Source organism: Triturus cristatus, chromosome 10 (genome assembly GCF_964204655.1).
Source record: "Triturus cristatus chromosome 10, aTriCri1.1, whole genome shotgun sequence".
Lineage (NCBI taxonomy): Eukaryota > Metazoa > Chordata > Amphibia > Caudata > Salamandridae > Triturus > Triturus cristatus.
In genome coordinates, this window is record NC_140593.1 from 310166294 (window position 1) to 310188900 (window position 22607).

General features: G+C 47.5%; 1 protein-coding gene across 3 annotated transcripts in view; it reads left to right on the top strand.

The window, feature by feature from the left end:
• RUNDC3B (RUN domain containing 3B) overlaps positions 1 to 22607 on the top strand; it is an 876147-nt gene that overhangs the window by 204675 nt on the left and 648865 nt on the right. For all 3 annotated transcript variants that reach the window (XM_085631311.1, XM_085631313.1, XM_085631312.1), the window contains exon 2: positions 6071 to 6186. In XM_085631311.1, the coding sequence (XP_085487437.1) occupies positions 6071 to 6186 (116 nt within the window). The remainder of the gene's footprint in view (positions 1 to 6070; positions 6187 to 22607) is intronic.

The following is a 22607-nucleotide window of genomic DNA, read 5'->3' on the forward strand; positions in this document are numbered from 1 at the left end:
GGACTGAATGATCGCCTCGAACTGAGTTGCTTTATTTGACTTTGCATTGATGCCTGCAAGAACGCCCAAAAGTTTTTACAGTCAATGGACTTGTAACGCTTAAAATGTTATCACCGCTATTTGTTTTCTATCTACCCTTTCTTACCTATCCTCAACTTTACTGTTTGTTTCTTTTTGATTCTTTACAACTTTATTGTTTTTTCCCAATACACTTTCCTTTAAACTTTACTTTACGTTGATTCTAACTTATCATTTCAAACTTTATTTAGCCTTTGGTCACATTGCACTTAATCGTTCACATGTTTTTTCAGTTAAGTTGTTGTTATCGATTTACGTCATGCACGGTTTCCTGCTCTAAGATGGCCGCCACAACTAGTCTCCTTTCTCTGTTTATTATTCACATACTTAACATGGCTACACGCTCACTAACGGTCTTCCGGATTAGAGCATTTTGGATACGCTCATTCGAACGGGTGAACTGAGGTAACATTCACGACATTACTCGACACTGGTGCGGGGTTCTATCTCACGGTGTATGTTGTTTCCAGTATACTTTGCACACACGATGGATTATCTTACTTGATCTTGGCACGTATTTTATTTATTTTTCACGTATTTTATTTAAAACACCGTTATCACTGCATCCATTTCGCAGCACGACTTACACGCGGTTAACTCAAAAACACCGGATAACGTAGGTGCAACTTTCACACGTTTTTTGTAATTCTTCTAAACAGCGTTTCCTTAGATGTTTTTTGTGCACTTTCTCTTGTTTGATATTTCGGTTGGTACACGTGGTGAAATATTGTTACCCATTTTTTAATGCATTAATTTGTCAGCTAACGTTAATTGGTTGAACAATGAATCCTATGAGGGGACATGCATCTTTATCTCTTGTTTCTGTTTATAGGATTCCTCCTGATGAAGGGTTTTACCCGAAATGCATAGAGGATATCCTTCAGTACCGTTGTTGACACATCATGTGATAATTTGCTAGACAGAACAATGAATTTCTAATCATGAATAAATGAACTTTGATCCAACCAGTACGAAAATTGGTAACTTTGTTACACCACAATGCTGTGCGCATAGAGGGACACCACCCTGGATGGGCTAGTGCAACTTTCATTATTTCTTCGACCTTGGTTTAGGGGTCGCTCCTCTAGCAGCACGCCGCTATCTATCAAAATTATACTACACCCAGAGATTAAATAAGGAGTGCGCGATATTCTAACATTTGTCTGCCTGCATGACTTTGACATCTAAGGACCAACCCTCTGGTGGATCAGCTTCTTAATGGATAGGACGCAACTGTCAATCTGGCTTCTTACTCCTCAGACGCCCTCAAACTCCTTTGTGGAGTGCCCAAAGGTCCATCGCTCAGCCCCATCCTTTTTGGTGCACACATGATCCCTCTGGCCGATGTCATCCATGCACACAATCTCAACATGCGTGTCATTGGCATCAGAGCAACTCATACTCTATCTCTTAGATAAAACCCCCATTATAAGAAACCGGTTCACCACCTGCATGACCGTAGTCACTAACTGGATGAAAGCCAGTTGACACAAGCTCAGCACCAACAAGACAGAAGTAGTGATCTTTGGCAAGAACACTCCACCATGGGTCTCCAATTGGTGGCCGGCTGAACTCAGACCCACACCTAGCACTCACTAAAAGATAATTGACAGGGGACATGACCACACACTTCGATGCCATCTCTGCATCTAGGCCCTGAAGATGGTGAGGAAGACCTTCAAATCACTCCCAAGCCACTCTAGAAAAACTGCCACTCATGCCCTTGTCACTAGCAAGTTGGACTACGGGAACACCCTCTACGCTGAGATACCAACCACATCACTAGAAGACTACAAGCCATCCACACGTCAGCAGCCAAACTCCTCCTCAACCACCCTCACAGAACTCTCACTACATCTCCGGGAGCTCCACTAACTCCAGATACACAAATGTACTTTGCAAATCCTCACATACACATTCAAGGCACTACACAACTTAGGACCAACCTACCAGAACAGTTGTTGCCCCTTTCACCAATCACCCAGACACCTCCGTTCCACAGGACTCCTACTCTTACACAACTTGCTGAGGCATCTTCCAGCTTACTAAATGCAGGGCTTTCATTTTTGTGATGCTTACACTCTTTTAAATCATTTGGATTTCTGAGGGGGTAGCAGGTTATGTCTTTTGATCATTTTTTCATTTACTTGCTTCCCACTGTACTAAGACTCTAAGAGTACAGTACAAAATTGTTGGACTTGGCCATGTCTGTAGGGTCCCCTCTAAACTTTTTTGCCTTTTAGCCTCCGCTGTTTGCACAATTTGTTTTTGTTGATTTTGGGGTCTGTGCACGTACCACTGCAATCAAGTGCTAAAGTACTTGTGCTCTCTCTCCAAAACATGGTCCAATTGGTTTATTACCAATTGGCATATTTAATTTACCTTGTAATCCCTTGCAGAGTGGTATATACACAGGGCCTGTAAATTAAATATTAACAGTGGGCCTGCAGCACTTATTGTGCCACCCACTTAAGTACCGCTTTAAAACATGTCCCAGGTCGCCCATTCCAGCCTGAATGAAGATTTACACTGCCATATCCATTTGTCTTTAGATCTCCCTTTCCAACCCTTAAACTCCCTTTTATTACATAGAAGGCACCCTGTAGGTTGCCCAAGGGGCATGGCGCTGTGTAATTAAAAGGTTGGACATGTACTTTTAGGTTTTAAATGTCCTGGTAGTGAAAAACTCCTAAATTCATTTTTAACTATGGTGAGGCCTACCCCTCCTATAGGAGAACATTAGAGATGTCTTATTACCTTTTAATAAGTTATCATTTCTAAATGGGAGATGGTAGCTGTGGGGTATTTGGAGTCTTTGGAATTTTGGTGAAAAGCCCTATTTAATGGTAAAGTCTGTTTTTTTATCACAATTTGAAAATTTACACTTTTAGAAAGTTGGCTTTTTTCTCTCCTTAACCCTTCTGTGCCTGTAGCCTGGCCTCTATCACATGACTGGGTGTAACTGACAGACTCTGAATATCTCCCAGACAGACGCACAATAGATGGATTAGGTGTTCCTGAATGGGAAACCTGCTCAAAGGATGGGGGTGGGCGAAGCAGAGCACAGCCCCACTTACGCTTCAGTAGCCTGGGCTCTGCCTTCACACAAAGGACCTAACAGCCCCACATTGATACTGCAGCCAGCTTAGAGCCAAGGCAGGGAAAGCAGAAAATTCCAGGCACTTCAAAGCCACTGTCTAGAAGCTTATCCCACACTCCAGACGAAGGGCACCAGGGTATAAGTACTGTACCTCAGACACCAACTCTTCAGTACACTTCTAGACCTCTGGATACTCTGCCAGGAAGAATAACTGCTGTGCTGCTGGAAGGACTGCCACATTGCTGCACTGCTGTTCTGAAGGACTGCTGCTCTGTGCTGGATTGCTGCCCTGATTGTCCTGCTACTCTGCCACCTTCTGCCTGGGGTCAAGGACTGGATCTTCAACTGTACTAGGACCTCCAGAGTTGCTCAGAGGGGCTAGTTTGCTGGCCTCATGTTCAGAGCCACAGGGACATGAACTGCGTGCTCAATCTTGAACGCCGCACCTGGACTCAGACAGAGAAAGTCTTGACATTCCAAATTCTGCCCCTACAGTTGTGCACCCTTGGAAGTGGTGCTGAAATTGCCCAGATAGCCAAAATCCAAAAATATGGACTTCAAAAACTGTTAGCTAGAAAATGCTTCTCCAGCGAAGCTCTTCTCAGCAGCAAATACTTTTCAGAGGTCCTTTGCCAAAGGGGTATCTGGCATCATTAAACTGTCTTCGGCTATAGCCCACTGCCTCGTCCTGCTGGAGATTTTTGATTTCCATTTCAGAGACTAAGTCCAAATGTAGAAATCTTCACAGCGGCTTAGGCTCCCTTGTCAGACACCTCCTGCAGCTGTTGAGCTTGACCTTCTCAGAAAAATGTTCTCAAGATTTTTTTTACTTTCCGAAAGTAAGCGCTGACCGGGCCAAATCTACTTCTTGTATCCGAACCGCACCCAATCGCAGATGCCCATATTTTTTTTTACTTTGACTTGGCCTCGCACGACTATGTGTCTACGGTTGGTACTTGTTTTGGGGTTTTTCTCGTGCTGTGGTGTTTTCACTTTGTTACTGTTTGTGTGTTGCAAAAATACTTTTCACATTGCCTCTAAGCTAAGCCTGATGGATTTTTGTGCCAAGCTATTCCAGGTTAAGCACAGGTTTATTTAGTGAGTTTTTGTGATTCACCCTGCAAGGGACTGTGGCAGTTGCTTGACTGGGACTCACACCCCACTCAACCAACAAACCAATTCCTAGTAAGAATTTTCTGAAAGTTAACCAATTGCTAGCTATTATATCGTACCAAGTTTGAGTGAGGTACGAGTGCTTTGATTTGCTTTACTGACTTTTTAGGATGTTGCAAATATCTGTACGCCTACTGACAGTATTTTACATCAAGCTATTTTATATACACAAGGTAATCTATTTTTTCACTGTTGTAGAGCACTGAGTGCATTTGTGCAGCATTGTGTGCACCACTACAGTTGCACATTAGCTCTACAAACATGAATTGTCAAAAACATGGAAAAGTAGGAAGCAGTCCAGAGCAATCGTGTGTGAGTCTGAGAGGGCAGGCCCCAACAGATATGGAAATATATATGAGAAATGACAAGCATTTACATATACTGAAAAAATGCAATTGAACAACCAAGACCTAGCTGAATTTTGTTAGATCGGTTGGTCCTTGAATTAAATGATGGATTAGGTTCTTAAGTGGAGATACAAGGACTGAATAGACAGGGCCACCGCCTGGCTTTATCAAAGTTGGTGAATTCAGTAAACTTGTGGTTGCTGAATAAAGGTGTTAACATAGCTTGCAGTGTGCAGAAGTTATAACAATTGAGGCAGTAAACTCGGCAAAAAAGTATTTGATTTTGTTTCCCATCGAGATTCGGTGAAGCAATGCAGTTTAGCATAAAGTACAATGTCTAGTGTTGCAGAAAATAAGTACGCAGTATCATTCTGCACAATGGAGTGTGAAAATGACATTGAGTCGTAGGTCCACGTAGAGACTGTTGAAATAGGAGTCTGGAGGTGAAAAGGCGTCTGGAGGTGAAAAGGCATTAACTAAAGTTAACTTGTTCGAGAAACACAAGTAAAGTTGGAATTTTTTCACAAGGCAAAGCAAATACAAAATCCAGGACTTACGGTGTATCTTTACTAAAACTCTATGGAGAGATTGTGGTGAAAAACCTGGGCTTCCATCTAAGGGGTCGATTGTGATCTCGTTCAGAAGGCTCTGAATCGGATTCAGGTTTGCCGAATCTGATTCGGAACCCTGGTTTCTAACCGAATCATACCCAGGTCCGAACGACCGATTACGATGCCCGGAAACCGTTCGTGTCCAAATCAGTTCTGAAAGGCATTCGGACAGGTCGAGCCTTTCGGAGCCAACTCGTACTGCTCTATGGACACTGTTTTCGAGCGAGCCATTATGATGACCGATTCAGACAGCCTTTCTGATTCGGTTTGCTCGAAACGAAACTGCTATCTGAATCTGTCATTGTGGGCCAGTAGCAGACCCACCCTTCCCCCGGGCCCTCTGAGTTAGGCCTGTGGGGGTACCCATGGATCCCCTCTTCCCAACCATGCACAGTGTGGCAGGCACCATAGGGTGCCTGCCACAGGGTGCACGATTTCCCCAGCCACCCCTTTCTTCAATGGGAGCCTGTGTTCTCATTCGGAACACAGGCTCCCATTAAAGTCAATGGGAGTCTGACCGAATCTTATCCGGAAGCATCTGGATGCAGCAAATCGATTGGTCGGACTTCCCCGTTCCGAGTCCTTCAGAAAGCATTCCAGAACCGATTTGGTTGGATAGCTTTCCGGACGAGATCATAATCTGCCCCTAAATGTCAGAGAGCCAGGGGAAGTTATGAGTTGGAACATGTAAAATCCATTTGTTGGGGCTTGGGGACGAGGATTCAATAACGCATGACAAATCTATTATTCTCCTATTCCAGGTTTTCTGTGAAGACCCTGATTGATCGCTCGTGTTTTGAAACCATTGATGATTCAGCGGCAGAGTTTGTCAATTTTGCATCAATTTTGGAGCAAATTCTGAGTCATCGTCTCAAAGGTACAATTTCAATGTTTCAATGTTTCTTTGTGCAATACAGAAAATGTCCGGTTCCAAAATAAATGCAGTGATATGCAAAGGTCTCTCTTTAAAGAAAATCTGTTGGTGCAAATGCACTCTCAGGCATTCAGTGAGGAACATACATCTGGGCATAGGAACATACTGTTGATGCTAAAATGAACAACGTATTATAATAAGGCTGTCTCCAACACATGGACATGTTAGAATTTGTTTTAATTCCATTTTTAGCTATGTGTTTTTTTCATTGTAGCTGCTGGTGTTCTGTTTAGGATTAGGGCTCCTGGCTTTCTGGTATTTGTTTTTGTTGACATTTCCATCTGTATTTATAATTTTATTTGTATTTAATTATTTATATTTTTCTTTGCGTAAAAATGAATCTGCAACTAGTATCTGCATGTTTATTTAACCAATGCAATTGCACTGACAATTGGACAACTGATGAGTTTTAGAGCTAGGAGCCTTAGTTGATTCATCTATAGATGTATATGAAATATTAGCATTGTAGTACAAACTTTCACACCCATAGCTATTTACGATTAAATATTAAACATTATACCTTATTAAAGTACTCTACTTGTCAATCTTCCCTGTTGTTGGCGTAGCAGTCTTGATAGACACCATGGATAATTCTTCTAGAGATTACTTACCCATTCTTCATCTTTTTCTGTATTAACCGTAAATACAGCAACAGTTTGTCTGTATTTATCCATACAAATCAGTAAAATCGAGAGACTTGTTTATAATAAATGTCAGAAAGGAAATTTGAATAATAATCCTAATCTGTGTAGAAAATTCAATTTGCATATCGGCACTGGTAGCTGATGTCATTATTTTCATTTTAGTGTCTATGTATATTGATTCATCTGGCATTTTAAATTAATCTTAGTTTGTTTAGCTGCTCACTGACATAATTGAATGTCTTTGCTTCTTTATCTATTAAAGCACACTGAGGAAGAATGAGACAAGATGTTTTCTTTGGCATGTGTGTGTTGGGCCACTAGATTGAAAAGTTAAAGCAGAGAATTTCCACTAGGCGCGTTTCGTTTGCTATGTTTAGGTCTCGCCCCTTATCAATTAAATTGATATGTATTAAGAGCTTGCATTCCATATTATTACTCACCTTCCATATTTTTAGTACTATGTCATATTTTACCGTATTAGTTCCAACCAAAGCATAAACCTAAAATCCTAATCAGAGCATCAAAATTTACTCACTTTGAAGATACTTCATCATGCCCAACGTTGGAGAAATTGTTGATTTGCCATGAGTAATAATTTGACGACCCCTCAAATTTTAATTGCTTTATTATAGCATATTTTTTTTAATGGCGTTTAGATGTTGTTTTAAGAACCCAGGAGGAGGTCAGACCGGAAAAAAAAGATGGAGTATTCGTTATTGTATATTGCATTTAATATACAAGACTACCTCCCACTATTCACTCAATCACCGAGATCCCACATCTTAATTCAAATAGAATTACTTTGCGACAAAAACCTAGGAAAAAAATCTTACATGGGTTTTTATCTGTAACTTTGGCCTTCAGTTCACAATCTACAAAAGTAAAATATCCACAAAATTCTTCAGATCAGATTTACACAGTGTTTGTAAGATGTCCTAAAATCTAAAATTACCAGACCTGGCACACGAGCCTGAGCATAGCATGATTTTTTTTTTTAATAACTTACCAGTTTATAATGAAAAAATGCATGGACTGAAAATTGAGTTTTTAGGATGGCTATTCATTTATTTTTAAACACCTCTAAGAAACTAAGTTTAGGGATAGCAGTTCTTTGCACCTTCCTAAGGCGGAGGAGCATCGCCCCACTGCCTTTCAGCAGTGCAAAAAGGACAAATAAAATTAAAATAACAAGGTGTTATTATTCTTTAGTTTTCCATGTGGAAGTGAGTTTTGGGGCGGGGCTTGGCTGTTATCACAGCCAGCAGGGGGAGGAGCGGTTGGTGCACTTAAGTGCGCATGACGGTTTGGCCCGCCGTCTTGGGACGGCCAAACAGTTGTCTGCACTTAGCATGTTCTCCACACGGCTGCATTGCACAGCCTGGGTGGACAACATGCATAGGCTCCCACTCAGTGCTTAATTTGTAAAATATGAAGTTCAAGGGCTCAAACCAGGAGGCCACTGCAGCTTTCACAACCCATCCCCCTTTTCATTGCTGCCAAAACAACTACTAACCATGTCTCTCGCATGTGAATGCCTCCGTTCAGATTATTCCAGGTCCCCAAAAGCTAAAGGAATGGCTGGGGAGGTAGGTGTTAGCAATTTTGTAATGTAAATTGTATTCCTAAACAACCGTTCTGCTCAGCTGTAAAAAGAACAGTCTACCACATGGTGGCACTGCTCAACTAAGTATGGTGTTGATGATTAGGTGCCGAGCACCGGAAACCAATTAAGTGCCGGTGCTGAGCACCGGAAAGCACCAGCTCAAATCGAGCACTGATCCCGCTCAAACCAATCACGACGCTGCTGTTATACTGGGAGCCTGGGTTCTTCCGGTTGGCAGAAGAGGACTGAGAAGAGGCGGCAGCAGGTCTGCAGGGAAGTGCCATTTTCTTATACTTTAAAAAAATATATATATATTAACACCCGATCCCCTGCCCCACCACTACTTGCCCAGAGCAGCTGCAGCTGACTACCAGTACCAGTTCACTCTCGGGGTGTTTTTTCAACATGGGTTTTTTATTGGTAGGGTGAAACAAAGAGGAATTCAACATATAATAGCAAATGTTTTACGATTCTGTGTTTCTACACTTCTTGAAAAAAACGGTACCTCATTTAAGGGGCTGGATCTATGAAATAGGACAGGCCCAAAAATGGAACCATGTGAAGTGAGGAAATTACATTTGGAAAAGGTGGAAGAGACATCCATACGATGCAACAACAGTTTTCGCATTAAATCATTAAACAATACACAGCCCTTGTTGCAGACAGTTTTTAATTCTTGGGTAAAGCACGTCCTTTACTCAATTGAACTCGATACCACATGTGAGAAGAAATCATCAAAATAATACAATACAAATACTTATGTTTATATACAATAGAACCTCATTGTGTGCAAAACGGCAAGTAAAGAGCATTAAAGAGAAGCCATGAGGCAAGGAACGTGATATATGGAAAGTAAATCCAAGTAGTGTCAAGTAAAACAATCCATAGAAAATAATTTAAACGTTTGTGTTCACCTATAACAAGCATTGGCATAGCCAATAGGTCTCGCTTTTGGGACCTTAGAAGTATTTAGTTATGCACCTGTTGTATGGCTAAACACTTATAAGGTCCCAAAGGTGAGACCTATTGGCTATGCCAATGCTTGTTTTCTTTCTAATCGTGGCACTGGTACTTTACTTTTAACGTTAAAAGTAAAGCGCGGGTGCCGCGATTATAGCAAGATATTTGTTTCTATTTCTTTACTTTTGCTATAATCGTGGCACCGTTGCTTTACTTTTAACATTAAAGAACTAGATGGAGGGGGGAATGGTAGAGAATGGGGGGAGCGGATGAGTAAGGGGGCGAAACCGAGGAGAGTTTGCGTCTCAATGTCTACTGAGGAGCAATCATATGGGCAGGGACTACCGAATTTCCCCCTCCCCCCCCCCCCCCGGAACCTAAACACATTTAAAATGAGAAACATGAGAGGTAATGACTTTTGGAGGCGGGGGGTCGAGCAACCCCCGGCCGTATTTATTAAAATATGAAAACAAATCAAAAATTAAGAGATAAACATTATTTACATTTTATACGCAGAAACATAACACGACATTTGATTACAATTAATATGCACAGATTTCAGATGGCTAACCTTAACATATCACTAATACATAGTTTTCCTATCCGAATCTAACATAAAGATCATAATCATACATTAATTACTTTCTGCGTATCCTATTTGGGCCTACGGCAAGGTCATTAACTGGTGTCAGATCCTTATCTATTTAACCGCGCCCCCCCAGTAGGGTTGCGCATGCGCAGGGGGCCCGCTTACCGAGAGGGTACTTCCCCCTCCCGGTTACCCCCATACGTTAACTGAACTCCACGCCAATTTGGGGCGTCTTGCACTCTGCGCCATTTAATGACGTCAATGCCAGTGCGGGGTGGCCAACCAGCCTAAAAGAAAGCGTGACTCCCCCCCCTTCCCCGCACCCATCCAGCCAACCGGATGTACCGCCCCTGGAGTTATAGGAGAGACCCCTTGTCCCTCCCCCTGGGCGACCCCATCCGAGAATGAGGCCGCCCCCTAAGGACCTTAAATGTACTGCTCACTAGTCATGACCTTACCGCCTGACCAAGGAATAGCAATAAATACGACGATTGAAGACCTGTAAGCGGGAGAAAACGCCTAAGGAAGGAACAACACCGTCACTTACAACAGCCATAAAATCAACTTGCAACAGGGGATGGAGGGTGGGCAAACAAAAGAGTTAAGCAGCCTCCTAGAGGGCTGCGACCAGGTGCTGTAAGAGCGCGGGACAAAGAGACAGAGTCCCGTGCTCCCCCGCCCTTTAAGCTCGAACCTGGGGTCAAACCAGTTCTAACTGGTCTGACCCCAGCCCCCCCCCCATAACTCACCATGACCCGGAAGCGCATTAACCGCTTCCGGGCCATAGGTCACCATTGTGACCAATCGAACGCATGGCGCGCCCACCGCGTCATGATGACGCGGTGATTCAGCGCCGCGTGATCGACACACAAGGGCGAGGGGAGGAGGGGGTCGGTGCCCCGCCATATTTGCGGCGGGGCCGATGCCGGCCCCGCCTTTCGATATGGGCAGGGACTACCGAATTTCCCCCTCCCCCCCCCGGAACCTAAACACATTTAAAATGAGGAACATGAGAGGTAATGACTTTTGGAGGCGGGGGTCGAGCAACCCCCGGCCGTATTTATTAAAATATGAAAACAAATCAAAAATTAAGAGATAAACATTATTTACATTTTATACGCAGAAACATAACACGACATTTGATTACAATTAATATGCACAGATTTCAGATGGCTAACCTTAACATATCACTAATACATAGTTTTCCTATCCGAATCTAACATAAAGATCATAATCATACATTAATTACTTTCTGCGTATCCTATTTGGGCCTACGGCAAGGTCATTAACTGGTGTCAGATCCTTATCTATTTAACCGCGCCCCCCCAGTAGGGTTGCGCATGCGCAGGGGGCCCGCTTACCGAGAGGGTACTTCCCCCCTCCCGGTTACCCCCATACGTTAACTGAACTCCACGCCAATTTGGGGGGTCTTGCACTCTGCGCCATTTAATGACGTCAATGCCAGTGCGGGGTGGCCAACCAGCCTAAAAGAAAGCGTGACTCCCCCCCCCCCTTCCCCTTACCCATCCAGCCAACCGGATGTACCGCCCCTGGAGTTATAGGAGAGACCCCTTGTCCCTCCCCCTGGGCGACCCCATCCGAGAATGAGGCCGCCCTCTAAGGACCTTAAATGTACTGCTCACTAGTCATGACCTTACCGCCACAGGCCAGCATAGTTGCCCGACTATCTGGCCCCCCCAACCATCCCTCAGAAAGGTCATGCCCCCTCCCTGAGACCCCCTAGCCAAGCTAAGAAATTCTCTAACATCAAGTCATTCCCCACCCTAGTCAAGTGTACCCCGTCTTTTAAGAAGCACAATTCCCCCCTAACACACCCATGTGCGATGCACTGTAACTTAGGAGATCGGAACAATTTTCCTATCTTATTATTGACCCTCTTTACGGAGTGGTTCAAAGCTCTCACCGAGTCCCCCCCCTCTCCATTTAAATCTGGGTATCATGTGTGACCAAGCTATGTAAGCCCCTTGGCACACCTTGGCTAACCAACCAATCTCAGATATTATGCTCTCAAATAAGACCCTCCTGCCCAACCTGACCAAGTCATTGCCCCCCAGGTGTAAAATAAGGATAGAGGGAGAAGAATTGTGTTTTTTCAGCAGATCGATCATAAACCCCCTAAAGTGACTAAGGCAAAGGCCCCCCTTTCCATGAAAAGATACTGTGAACCCCTTCTGTTCTGCCCGTTTCCTATAGTCACCTGCAAGAAAAACAGATTCATACGCCTAACATATGAATGCCCCACAACCCACACATTTCGCGTCCCTGAGACCTGTGGTTGTGCTGATCCTTGCGTAGAACGTTGTTGCTGGTGAGATGGCAGTTCCCCCCCCTGCGTGACAGGATTGAGAAACTGTGAAGCAAAAGACAGAGAGAGAGGCATCAGTCACACCATTTCAATGCGCCCTCACAACATGTGCAGCCGCACATAACGCTTATAACTGTTGGAAACCCATCGCCCAATCTTCTGTACCTTACTGGGATGCAATCCCCTAGCCGTCGCCTCTGTGGCAGCCCCTATCCTAAAAGAATGTGTTCCAAAAACACTTGGATCCATGCCTGCCCTGGCGATTGCCATGTCCAATACCATTTTGAACTGGTACCTGGTAAGTGGTGTACCGTCCGCATGTACTAATAATGCCCCACCCAACGCGCTGCTCCTCACACTGAGGAAGTTTTCCAAATGCATTACTGGGCAACACGGGTTGTTTAATGCTCTATACAGAACCACCCCTTCACCCCGTGCTTCCTGATCAGTTTTTGATTTTTGTATGGTCAAAAGCAGACTATCACCTTGTATCCTTACATACTCAATTAAAAGGCCACCCTGCCTATCCTGCTTGTTTCGAGCCACCAATTCACCCACTCTGAATGCCCCATAGAAAGCCAGTGCAAAGGCAGCTCTGAATAATAGAGTCTCCACCACCGAACTGCAGATCACACTCAGCGCTGACAACAGTGCGCTCAGCCGCGCCAACCCTATCGGCTGCCTGGTGTCAGGAACCCCACCTTGAATTCTTCGCCACCCCTTCAATGCCTTCCTCACGATGAAACTCCTGGTCGGATCGTTCGTGTCACTAATCTGCGCAAAGAAGGAAACTGCCGCTACATGTCGCCTGGCAGCCGCAACTGTGCGCCCCCCCTGTGTAAACTGTCTAAAAACAAGAGGAATGCTCCTGACGTATGCCATCTCTCCTCCCAATCGTGACCCAAAAAAGACCTGTAGGACCCAAACGCCCCTTCATAAGCTTTCCGTGTCCCTGGCGCTAGGCTAGCCGCCACGAGGTTCTGTAGTTGGGGGCACCAATCTGCCAAAGAACTTCTGGAAAGTGTGATGCTGTCGCCTCCGCGGATGGCAGATGATCCCTGAAAACCTGCATCTTGAAGCGAGAAAGTGCGTCAGCAGCATTATTCTGCACTCCCGGGACATGCTTAGCCTTAAACTGGACATTCAATTTCATACATAACAGCACTATCTCTTTCAACAGGCGAAGAATCATTCTACACCTTGCTGCCTGTTGATTGATGGCCTCCACCACTGTCATGTTATCTGACCAAAATATCACAGACTGGTTCTGCAGCTCCTGGGGCCATACCGTTAATGCGACCCAGATGGGGAACAATTCCAAAAAACCTATGTTAGCTGTTAAGCCACTCTCACACCACCACTCTGGCCACGGCTGAGCCACCCACTTGTTCCCAAGTATGGCACCAAATCCCACACTACCCGCCGCGTCAGTCCATAGACCCAAAGCAGCCGAAGTAATGGGAGGACAGGGCCACACCACTCTGCCATTGAAACCCTCCAGGAATGCTATCCAAATCCGCTATCCAAATCCGCATGTCCTGGCGAACCTCAGATGACAAGCGCGTGTGATGGTGTTTTTCATGTAAGCCTGCCATAGCCTGAGAAATGGAACGGGAAAATGGACGAGCGATGGGTATCACCCGTAATGCAAAATTCAACTGTCCTACCACTTCTTGCAATTGGTGTAGTGTCACTTTGTCCTTTAACAAACACTGCTGCAATGCAGCACGGAATTTCCTTATCTTCTGTTCTGGCAACCTAAAACAACCCTGTACTGAATCCATTTCGATGCCCAGGAACTCAATTTTGTTCGTTGGCCCCACTGTCTTCCCCTGAGCCAGGGGGACCCCAAATGTATGCATGAGGGCACAGAATTTCTCCAAGGCGACAGAACATTCCTGAGAGCCCGCCGGTCCCAGAAAGAGGAAATCATCAAGATAATGCATCACAAAATGATGTCCTGTAACTTGTCTGAAAACCCATTCCAAAAAAGAACTAAATTTCTCAAAATACGCACAGGAGATTGAACAACCCATAGGCATGCACCTGTCCATGTAAAACTGACCTTTGAATGAAAAACCAAGCAAATGATGATCTAAAGGATGTACTGGCAAGAGTCGAAATGCCGATTCGATATCCGATTTCGCCAGCCATGCCCCCGGGCCCAACACCCTCAGCATCTCTACTGCCTGATCAAAGGATGCATACTTTACACTGCAAAGTTCTTCATTAATGGCATCATTCAACGACTTGCCTCTGGGTGCTGATAAATTATGAATCAATCTAAACTCCCCCTCCTCCTTTTTTGGTACCACCCCTAGGGGAGAACAGACAAAATTCAGCACCGGGGGAGCGTCGAATGGGCCCACTATTCTCCCTAAGCCAAATTCCTTCCTAATTTTCTGCACCACAACCTGTGTATTAGCTCTGACAGACAATTGGTTTTTGCACTCCGCTGTCCCTTTGTAATCCCCCACTGGTATCCTAAAACCATACGAAAACCCTTCCTGCAGCAACCTAGCTGTAGCATGGTCTGGATACCGATTAAACCAAGGATTCATAGCCAAAACATCAATGGGCGAGTGCGTGTCGTTAAGGCTTGCCACCTCATTCCTGTTTTTTCCCCCCTTTTGACACAGACATTGTTCCCTTTCTTAAAGCATTTTGACTCTGGGTGAGAGGGGTGATTACATATGGCACATGCATGCCTGAATTTACAGGTGCCCTGGGCTCTAGTACAGGACTTTCTATTGAAGTCCCAGCACACCCCCTTTCGCCTTCCCCCTTTCTCAGTGGCCGACGCCGCCGCCCCGGGAAGCCCAGTCCGAAAAGGCTGATGAGGCTGTGAAATGTGGGCCTTTCCCCAATTCTGAGTCGTGCTGCCCATGTGCCCGGGGGCAAACTGATCAAACCAAGAAATGGAATCCACCCTGTCCCATGTTAATGAAGAGTCAAACTCCTTAGCCTTCCTGAAGTTCATGTCATACTCCTTCCAACCCACCCCACCGTATTTATCATGCGTCATTGCCACCCTGCTCTGATAGCATGCCATTTCCGCCTGCATATTAGGTGTACGTTCAGCAACTATGGCCATATAAACAAAAAATGCCCTTATCCAATTTGTCAATGTCTCCTCAACCCTGAATCTAGACATTTCCGCCCGCCACTCACTGGGAAGCATCCAATCCTTCTGTCTCTTCGCATACTCCATTTCCCTGTTATCCACCAGCAAAGAAAACATATTGACATACGCCCCAGCCCATATCAATTCTTTCACATCCTTTGCAACATGGCGCGCTAAATATTCCTTCCTAGAAGGTAACACCCCGGCGCCCAACAATGGCAAAGCCAGCTCCTTACCCGCAGGCTCTGTCGTCCCTGCTTTTCCACTGCCACCTTCTTGTGGCCCTGGCTGTGCTTGCTGTGCCTTCCCCGCGCCCAGGCTCTGTTCAATGCCCGGAGCCGCCATGATCTTCGCCACCATTCTTTGAGCCTCTGCCAGGGGATCGGTTCCCACCGCCTACGGCAAAACCCCCCCCTTTCCTAACCATGGAAGCACTGCCGCTATTTGAGTGGCTAACTCCCCCGGGACCTGCCCTCCCCCTACTGGTGATGGTACCGGGGCCACTGGGTTCAATTCGGGAACCTTGGGGCTTGTTGAGGGCACTACCGGGATAATACTAGGAACAACCGGCTCAACTACTGGGGCGATCGGAAGTGGAACTGGCGACGGTACTGGCGCCACTGACCCCGGGATGCTGGGTACTAAATCTGGAGTATCAGGCGTTACTGGGAGCCCAGACGGACCACCCCCCCCCCCCCCCCCGGTGCCTCTAGAGGTTCCACTGCTTTTGGATCCTGAACCTTACCCTTCTTCGATCTAACCCTCTTAGGGAGAGCCTCAAATTCCCCCCTTGGTTTCGGGGGTACTATGTTTCGCTTAGGCCTTCCGGACGGCCCACCCTGCGCCTCAACCTTCTGCTTAAGCTCGGCCAAGCTATGGCCAATTTGCTCCACCTTACCCCATCTCCTATCCATAGTCGCCATCTTACGCATCATTGCCTCTAGCATATGCTCCATGCGCGAACGCTTGGCCCCCCGCTTCCCTGACATCCTTTGCCTTGACCTTTGCGCTTTCTTTGAATCCCCTTCACCCAACTTTTACTCCCTTCGCAACTTTTAACCTGGAACAACACAAGCGACACAGCCTTAGCGTAATACAATAATCACGAACTTGCAGACCAAATACCCCCAATGTTCAGCATAAACCTTGCAAATAACAGTACAATCATGCAATCACAGTCCCTGCCCCAATGAAACTCTCACCATGTAGTTACGCAAAATGCGCAAACGTATTAAAATGAAAGCACTTGTAATTGCACAATCTAATTGTGCAATTACAATTAAAATACGTATTAAAAATGAAAGCCCTTGTAATTGCACCATGTAATTGTCATGCGTTGCCTCAAATTAAGCCTATGGCCCTGCGAGTAATACCTTCTAAAGAAGAGCTTTGCTTTTAAATCACAGCATCAGCATGACTTAGCCCTCCCAATGATGATCGATTACTTACAATCCCCCTTTCTCCTGAAAAAACCGACACGCTAAAAGAGCTTCCAGAGCAATAAATCAGACAGAAGGGAAATGCTCACTAAACGAGCCTTGCAATGTAATTGTCATGCGCGCTATACGCCACCCGCAAGGCACCCTAACGCTGTACCTGACGAAAGAAACCCCAGTACCTTATCGGCGCGTGCGCGCGCCGCTCACCCGGGCTCACAAGCCCTTCTGCCGTATCTCTGCCCGATCACGCAGCGGAAACTCCCTGCGCACCGGGACACACCGAAGCCTCCGCCTCCTCACTCGGCAACGCAAACCAGCCTCCCGGCGCCGCACCCAGGACGATAGAGATGCCTCGGCTTCCTCACTCAGCGCACGAACCAGCCTCCAGGCGCCGCACCCTCGACCAGCCACGAATCACCACCGGAACCAGACAGGAACCAGGATACCTCGATGCAACGATCCTGCAGAGGAGAACAAACAAAAGAGTTAAGCAGCCTCCTAGAGGGCTGCGACCAGGTGCTGTAAGAGCGCGGGACAAAGAGACAGAGTCCCGTGCTCCCCCGCCCTTTAAGCTCGAACCTGGGGTCAAACCAGTTCTAACTGGTCTGACCCCAGCCCCCCCCATAACTCACCATGACCCGGAAGCGCATTAACCGCTTCCGGGCCATAGGTCACCATTGTGACCAATCGAACGCATGGCGCGCCCACCGCGTCATGATGACGCGGTGATTCAGCGCCGCGTGATCGACACACAAGGGCGAGGGGAGGAGGGGGTCGGTGCCCCGCCATATTTGCGGCGGGGCCGATGCCGGCCCCGCCTTTCGATTTGAGACTGGAAATAGAGGTGGGAAAATGGCGGGAGGACACGGAAAGAGACTTGGATAGAAGGATGTGAGGCAGAGAATAAAAGCTAAAAAAGAGGGGCTAGTACAAGGGGCGGGAGGAAAAGATCCGAGGGACAGAAATAGCGAGAAGAACAAGTGAATACTATAGGTGAGAGATGATGGATAAACTGCAATAGTAAAACAGAAGAGGGAGTCTGGAGGGCAGTGGACGCATTGGGAGAGAGACTGGCTTCAAGAGAACCTGGCCGCAATTCGCCTCCTTGCAAACCTCGTCTTATCGTTGGCACCTTCTCTACTGACTGTGATGCTGGGTTCTAAAAATGAGCGATCTGTGTGTCTGAGTTGACGGCTAGTCGCTGGTCGTGATTTGTGTTTCTTTTTCGATCTTTACAGTCTGCACATAAGCCAACGGTTGGCGCCTAAAGCCAAAATAAGAACAAATGCTGCTGCTGGCGACAGTGAGAGGGCACAAGAGCTTAGCACGAGCGGCGGAGAGGGAAGGCTTGGAGGGGGCCTAGGCGAGTGACAAGTTAATGCCTCAGTCTAGCAGCAATGATGTGCTAATGATCCCGTGATAGGGGTTTACTTAGAAAGGTCCAGACCTGACCTTGGCAAGGCACAGGGCACCAGGAAGCCTTTATTAGCAAAGCCGAGAGATGTTATTAATAGAGCAGCTTTGTCTTGCACCGCATCTGGGCCCAAGGTGGATGACTCTGGTCCTCTTAGGGTGGCCTTGTTCGGTGTCTTTAGCCCCACTTCCGGTGGGGGTACGGGCTTGTCTGCTCTAGGCAATGAAACCTGCTCTGATCTTGAAACGGCGTACTCAAAGAAACAAACTGCGGCGAGCCCAGGCTGGCTGGACAGAGGCGGACCAAGTGCTGACATGTGGCCGAGCACAGACCGCAGAAATGCAGAGAGAGGAGAACAGGAGTGACCGGGTGAACACATACTTTAACTGGAAAATGGAAGCGGAGCACATACTATGCTCATGCACGCTGGAAAGCGCAAGCTGGTCAGCTAGAGCACAGTGAAGCTGCGGCAACCAAGTGGGCAACCTCTAAGGTGCCACCTGGGTGCATGCTATTTCACTCAGGACGTCATGTCAGGGGTGAGAAGGCTTTCTTTGATACTAAACATGATATATAATACTTTACCACCTAAGCCCAGGGTATCCTGGTACCATATACTAGGGACTTACAAGAGTAAAGTCTGTGCCAATTTGGGATTACTAAGTCAAACATAACAGCTTTGGGAGAGAGCACAGGCACTGGGGTCATGGCAGCAGACAAGTGCACCAGAGTCCTAACCATCAGCAATTGGAATAAAAAGTAGGGGGTGGGGGTACCATACAAAACGGGTCACTTTCCTACAGTACTAGAAAAAGTTACTCCACAAATACATACTTGAACTGTTGTAGTGCTATTAAAACGTAAAGGTTTTAAATTAAAACATAAACCAAACAATGCCACGAAAATTCTGTAAATAAACAACCCTTTCAAAGTCCTAGCAACAGCCCCACGATTGTGTGCTTTGGCCTTAACGGACAGCAAGACATGAACTTTGAATCACTCTATACGGGTTTAAGAGCACAATGAAATCGGAATAGATTTCGAATGCACTGCAGTGTGCATAAAAAAAAAAGTTTCTTAGATTGATTAGAAAGTGTTCACTCAGAATCTCTATTTCCTATCTACATCAAATAATCAATAGCAGGCGTGACCCAATGCTTTCGCTTTAAGAGAAGAGAGCCTAAAATAGGAAAGTCACCGCTTGGCAGGCAAACCCAACAAAATATAAAGAATTTTTGTGGAGCAGCAGCCAATTCAAGACGAGAGATGAAATAATTGAGTGGGGGTGTGGATGAGCAACAGAGAAGGAGATGCTAGAATCCAAATAATGTAATAATGCAGGAACAGCGGACAGGCGTGCTTGTGGGAGGCAGTAGTGAACTGAAAAGCTGTTTAAAATTCTATCGGGCGTGGCTAGCTGCCGGGCAAGATGGCCACAGCCTGAAGGAGCTCCGGGGGTGAGACCGTCTTCCCCGCCATCCGATCACTAATCCGCGCTTCAATGCGAGCACAAAGTCCAAGCCTGTAACGCCGGAACGAAGTGGCACCGAGCGGTGCAATTTTGAAGCTTCCCCGTGGCCTGTGAAGTGGCCGGCGCAGCGCCGTTTGCTGGGGCCTGTATCCTCTGCAGCAGCCGGGGCCTCTATTTTGGAGACGCGACCCGGGTGCTGGGCGTGAGACCCGGGGTCGCTGAGAAGTGCCTACAGCCCAGAAGCGCGGTGGACTGAACTGGAGACGTCCCGGGGGTGATGCCCGGAGCCCGAATGCCACGGCGGGGGCCCAGCTTTCAGGCGGAATGGTCGAGTGTCTGCGGCGCTGCCGCATCTCTGCAGTGAGTGCAAGGCGGCGTGAATAGCGGGCAGTGGCAGACAAGCGGCGTATGTGCAGCTGAGTGTGGCGGGGCTGCTTGCCTGAATTAAGCGGTGAACGACGCGGAGGACCCGGATTGACACCTGCGACGCTCTGATTGGGCACTGTGCTGAGTGCCTGTGCTGCCTCGGGGTGCCGGGTGCGGTGGCGGTGACCTGAGGAGCAGCGACACACCACGCCCGTTGTGGCGGGGGGCAGGGACAAGAGAGGTGCATGGACGCAGGCGGCTGCAGGGGGTCTCGGGCGCTGGTGAGTGACTTGCAGGTGTGCCTGCCAACGTGCATCCTGCTCATACGCAGTGCCAGCGCCTGAGAAGTGACAGCGGCGTCTCGAGCTGAGTGGTGTGTGGAAAGCCAACCGGTTCTGGGGCCCTGCGTTCTGTCCCTAGCACTGCAGTGCCAGCAGCCATCAAAATAGACTGGTCTCCGGCCGTACCATGAGTGGCAAAGGGAGTAGGGTGCACCAGCAAGGGAAACTAGACAAATATGCATATATTAAGGACGCTCCCCCGCTGACAGAACACGCCGGTCGCACGGAGAGGGCCTCCGCTGACGCTGGCCCGCCTAAAGTGACATTGGAGGATATCATGGCCGCCCTTACTAATGTGCAGACGACGGTGGGGTCTATTTCCACGGATGTGACGCTCCTCAGAGCGGACTTCCAGAAAATGTCCGCCAGAGTCAGAGGTTGAACAGGCGACAACTACTCTGGCGAAAGACTCTAGCTTCCTACTCCAAAAAGTGTCACAACTGGAGGCCGACAACAAGCGTATGGCTGAGAGGCTTGATGACCAGGAAGGGCGATCCCGCCGCAACAACGTGCGTATCACGGGCATTCCGGAGAGTGAGGGGAGCCCGGCCATGGATCTCTATGTGGAGAGCCTCATAAAAACTGAACTGCAACCCAGGGGACTTTTGGCCTTTTTCTCCGTGGAGCGGGCGCACAGGGTGCCCGGGGGCAGGCCTAAAGTCGGAGCTCCCCCCCCCCCCGGCCGGTGTTGGCCCGTGTCTTTAACTTTCGCGATAGGGATGCCATACTCCAGACGGCCCGAGTGGCACCGCCCTTGAGTATACAGAACTCATTGGTGTCCTTCTTTCCGGACTACACGGCGGCTGTGTCGGCGCGCCGGAGAAGCTTCTTGGAAGTAAAAAAGAGACTGAGGGCCCGTGAGCTATCCTATTCTATGTTATTTCCGGCCAGGCTTCGAGTGGTGGCGGATGGGAAGACATGGTTTTTCGAATCGCCTGAGGAAGCTCACGAATGGCTTGAGGGATGGCAACAGGTGAAAAACTCAGGACGGTCGGACAAGCGAAGGCGGCTTCCTGGAGGGGTGGAGGACTCCACCGACCGGGACGGCGCCGTGGCAGATGAGGCCGACTGCAACATGAGGCTTAGTCGAGAGGCGCTATACTTTAACTCTTTATTACAAGGTGCAGGGTCAAGGGGAATGCGTCCTGGGTTGTGCGGTGCCTGCTCACTTATAATGCAGCTCAGAACATTTGGACGCTCGAACTGGGGATGTCTCTGGTCTTCCTCGGACCTCCCGCTCCTTACACGCAAGTTATGTATCGGGGGATGGGTTCTGAGCACTCTGCTGAGTTGGGGTGGCGGGCAGTTTGGAGTCCGTATGGCAGGGAGGCAGGGAGGGGGTTGGGGGGAGAGGGGGTAGTTTTAAAGTTTTTATTCAGCAGTTACTGTTCAAACTGAAAGTAATGTTCACAGCGCAGTGCACGCAACCACTATAGAACACATGATGCGCGTTGATCCTTTCGCGCTGGTTATTGCCCTCGATGCCAAGCGTGCTAATGTCTGCTACTAGTGAGGGGGCGCCTGCAATGAGTTCCTTCACTCCGATACCGCCTCTCTCCCTACTCACGTGGAACGTGCGTGGCTTGGGAGACAAAATTAAACGCGGTCTGGTCCTGCATAGTCTTAAGAGATGCGCTCCGGCGGTTGTCTTGCTCCAGGAAACCCATCTTACCAACACCACTAGTAAAGCAATGGACCAGTGGGGATACAAAATGGTGGCGCACTCTGAATTTACCTCAGGGTCTAGGGGGGTGGGCGTACTGGTGCGGAAGCAATACCCACTAATTATACACAAACATAAAACTGACGGGTCGGGTAGATTTGCGGCGATAGCCACCCAATGGGAGGGACACCCCTTAACATAGTCTCCGTTTATATTCCTCCTGCAATGCATGCCTCTGCGCTCCCGGCACTTAGTGAGTTTCTCCTTGACCTGCCAGAAGGGGAACTGATCCTTGGCGATTTTAATGCAGTTGTAAACGAATCACTTGATAGGTACCCTAAGCGAGCGGGCGATGCGGGAATGTCCCGTTTAGGAAGCTTTGTCGAAGCACGGGGGCTGTCAGACTTATGGAGGCTGCATCACC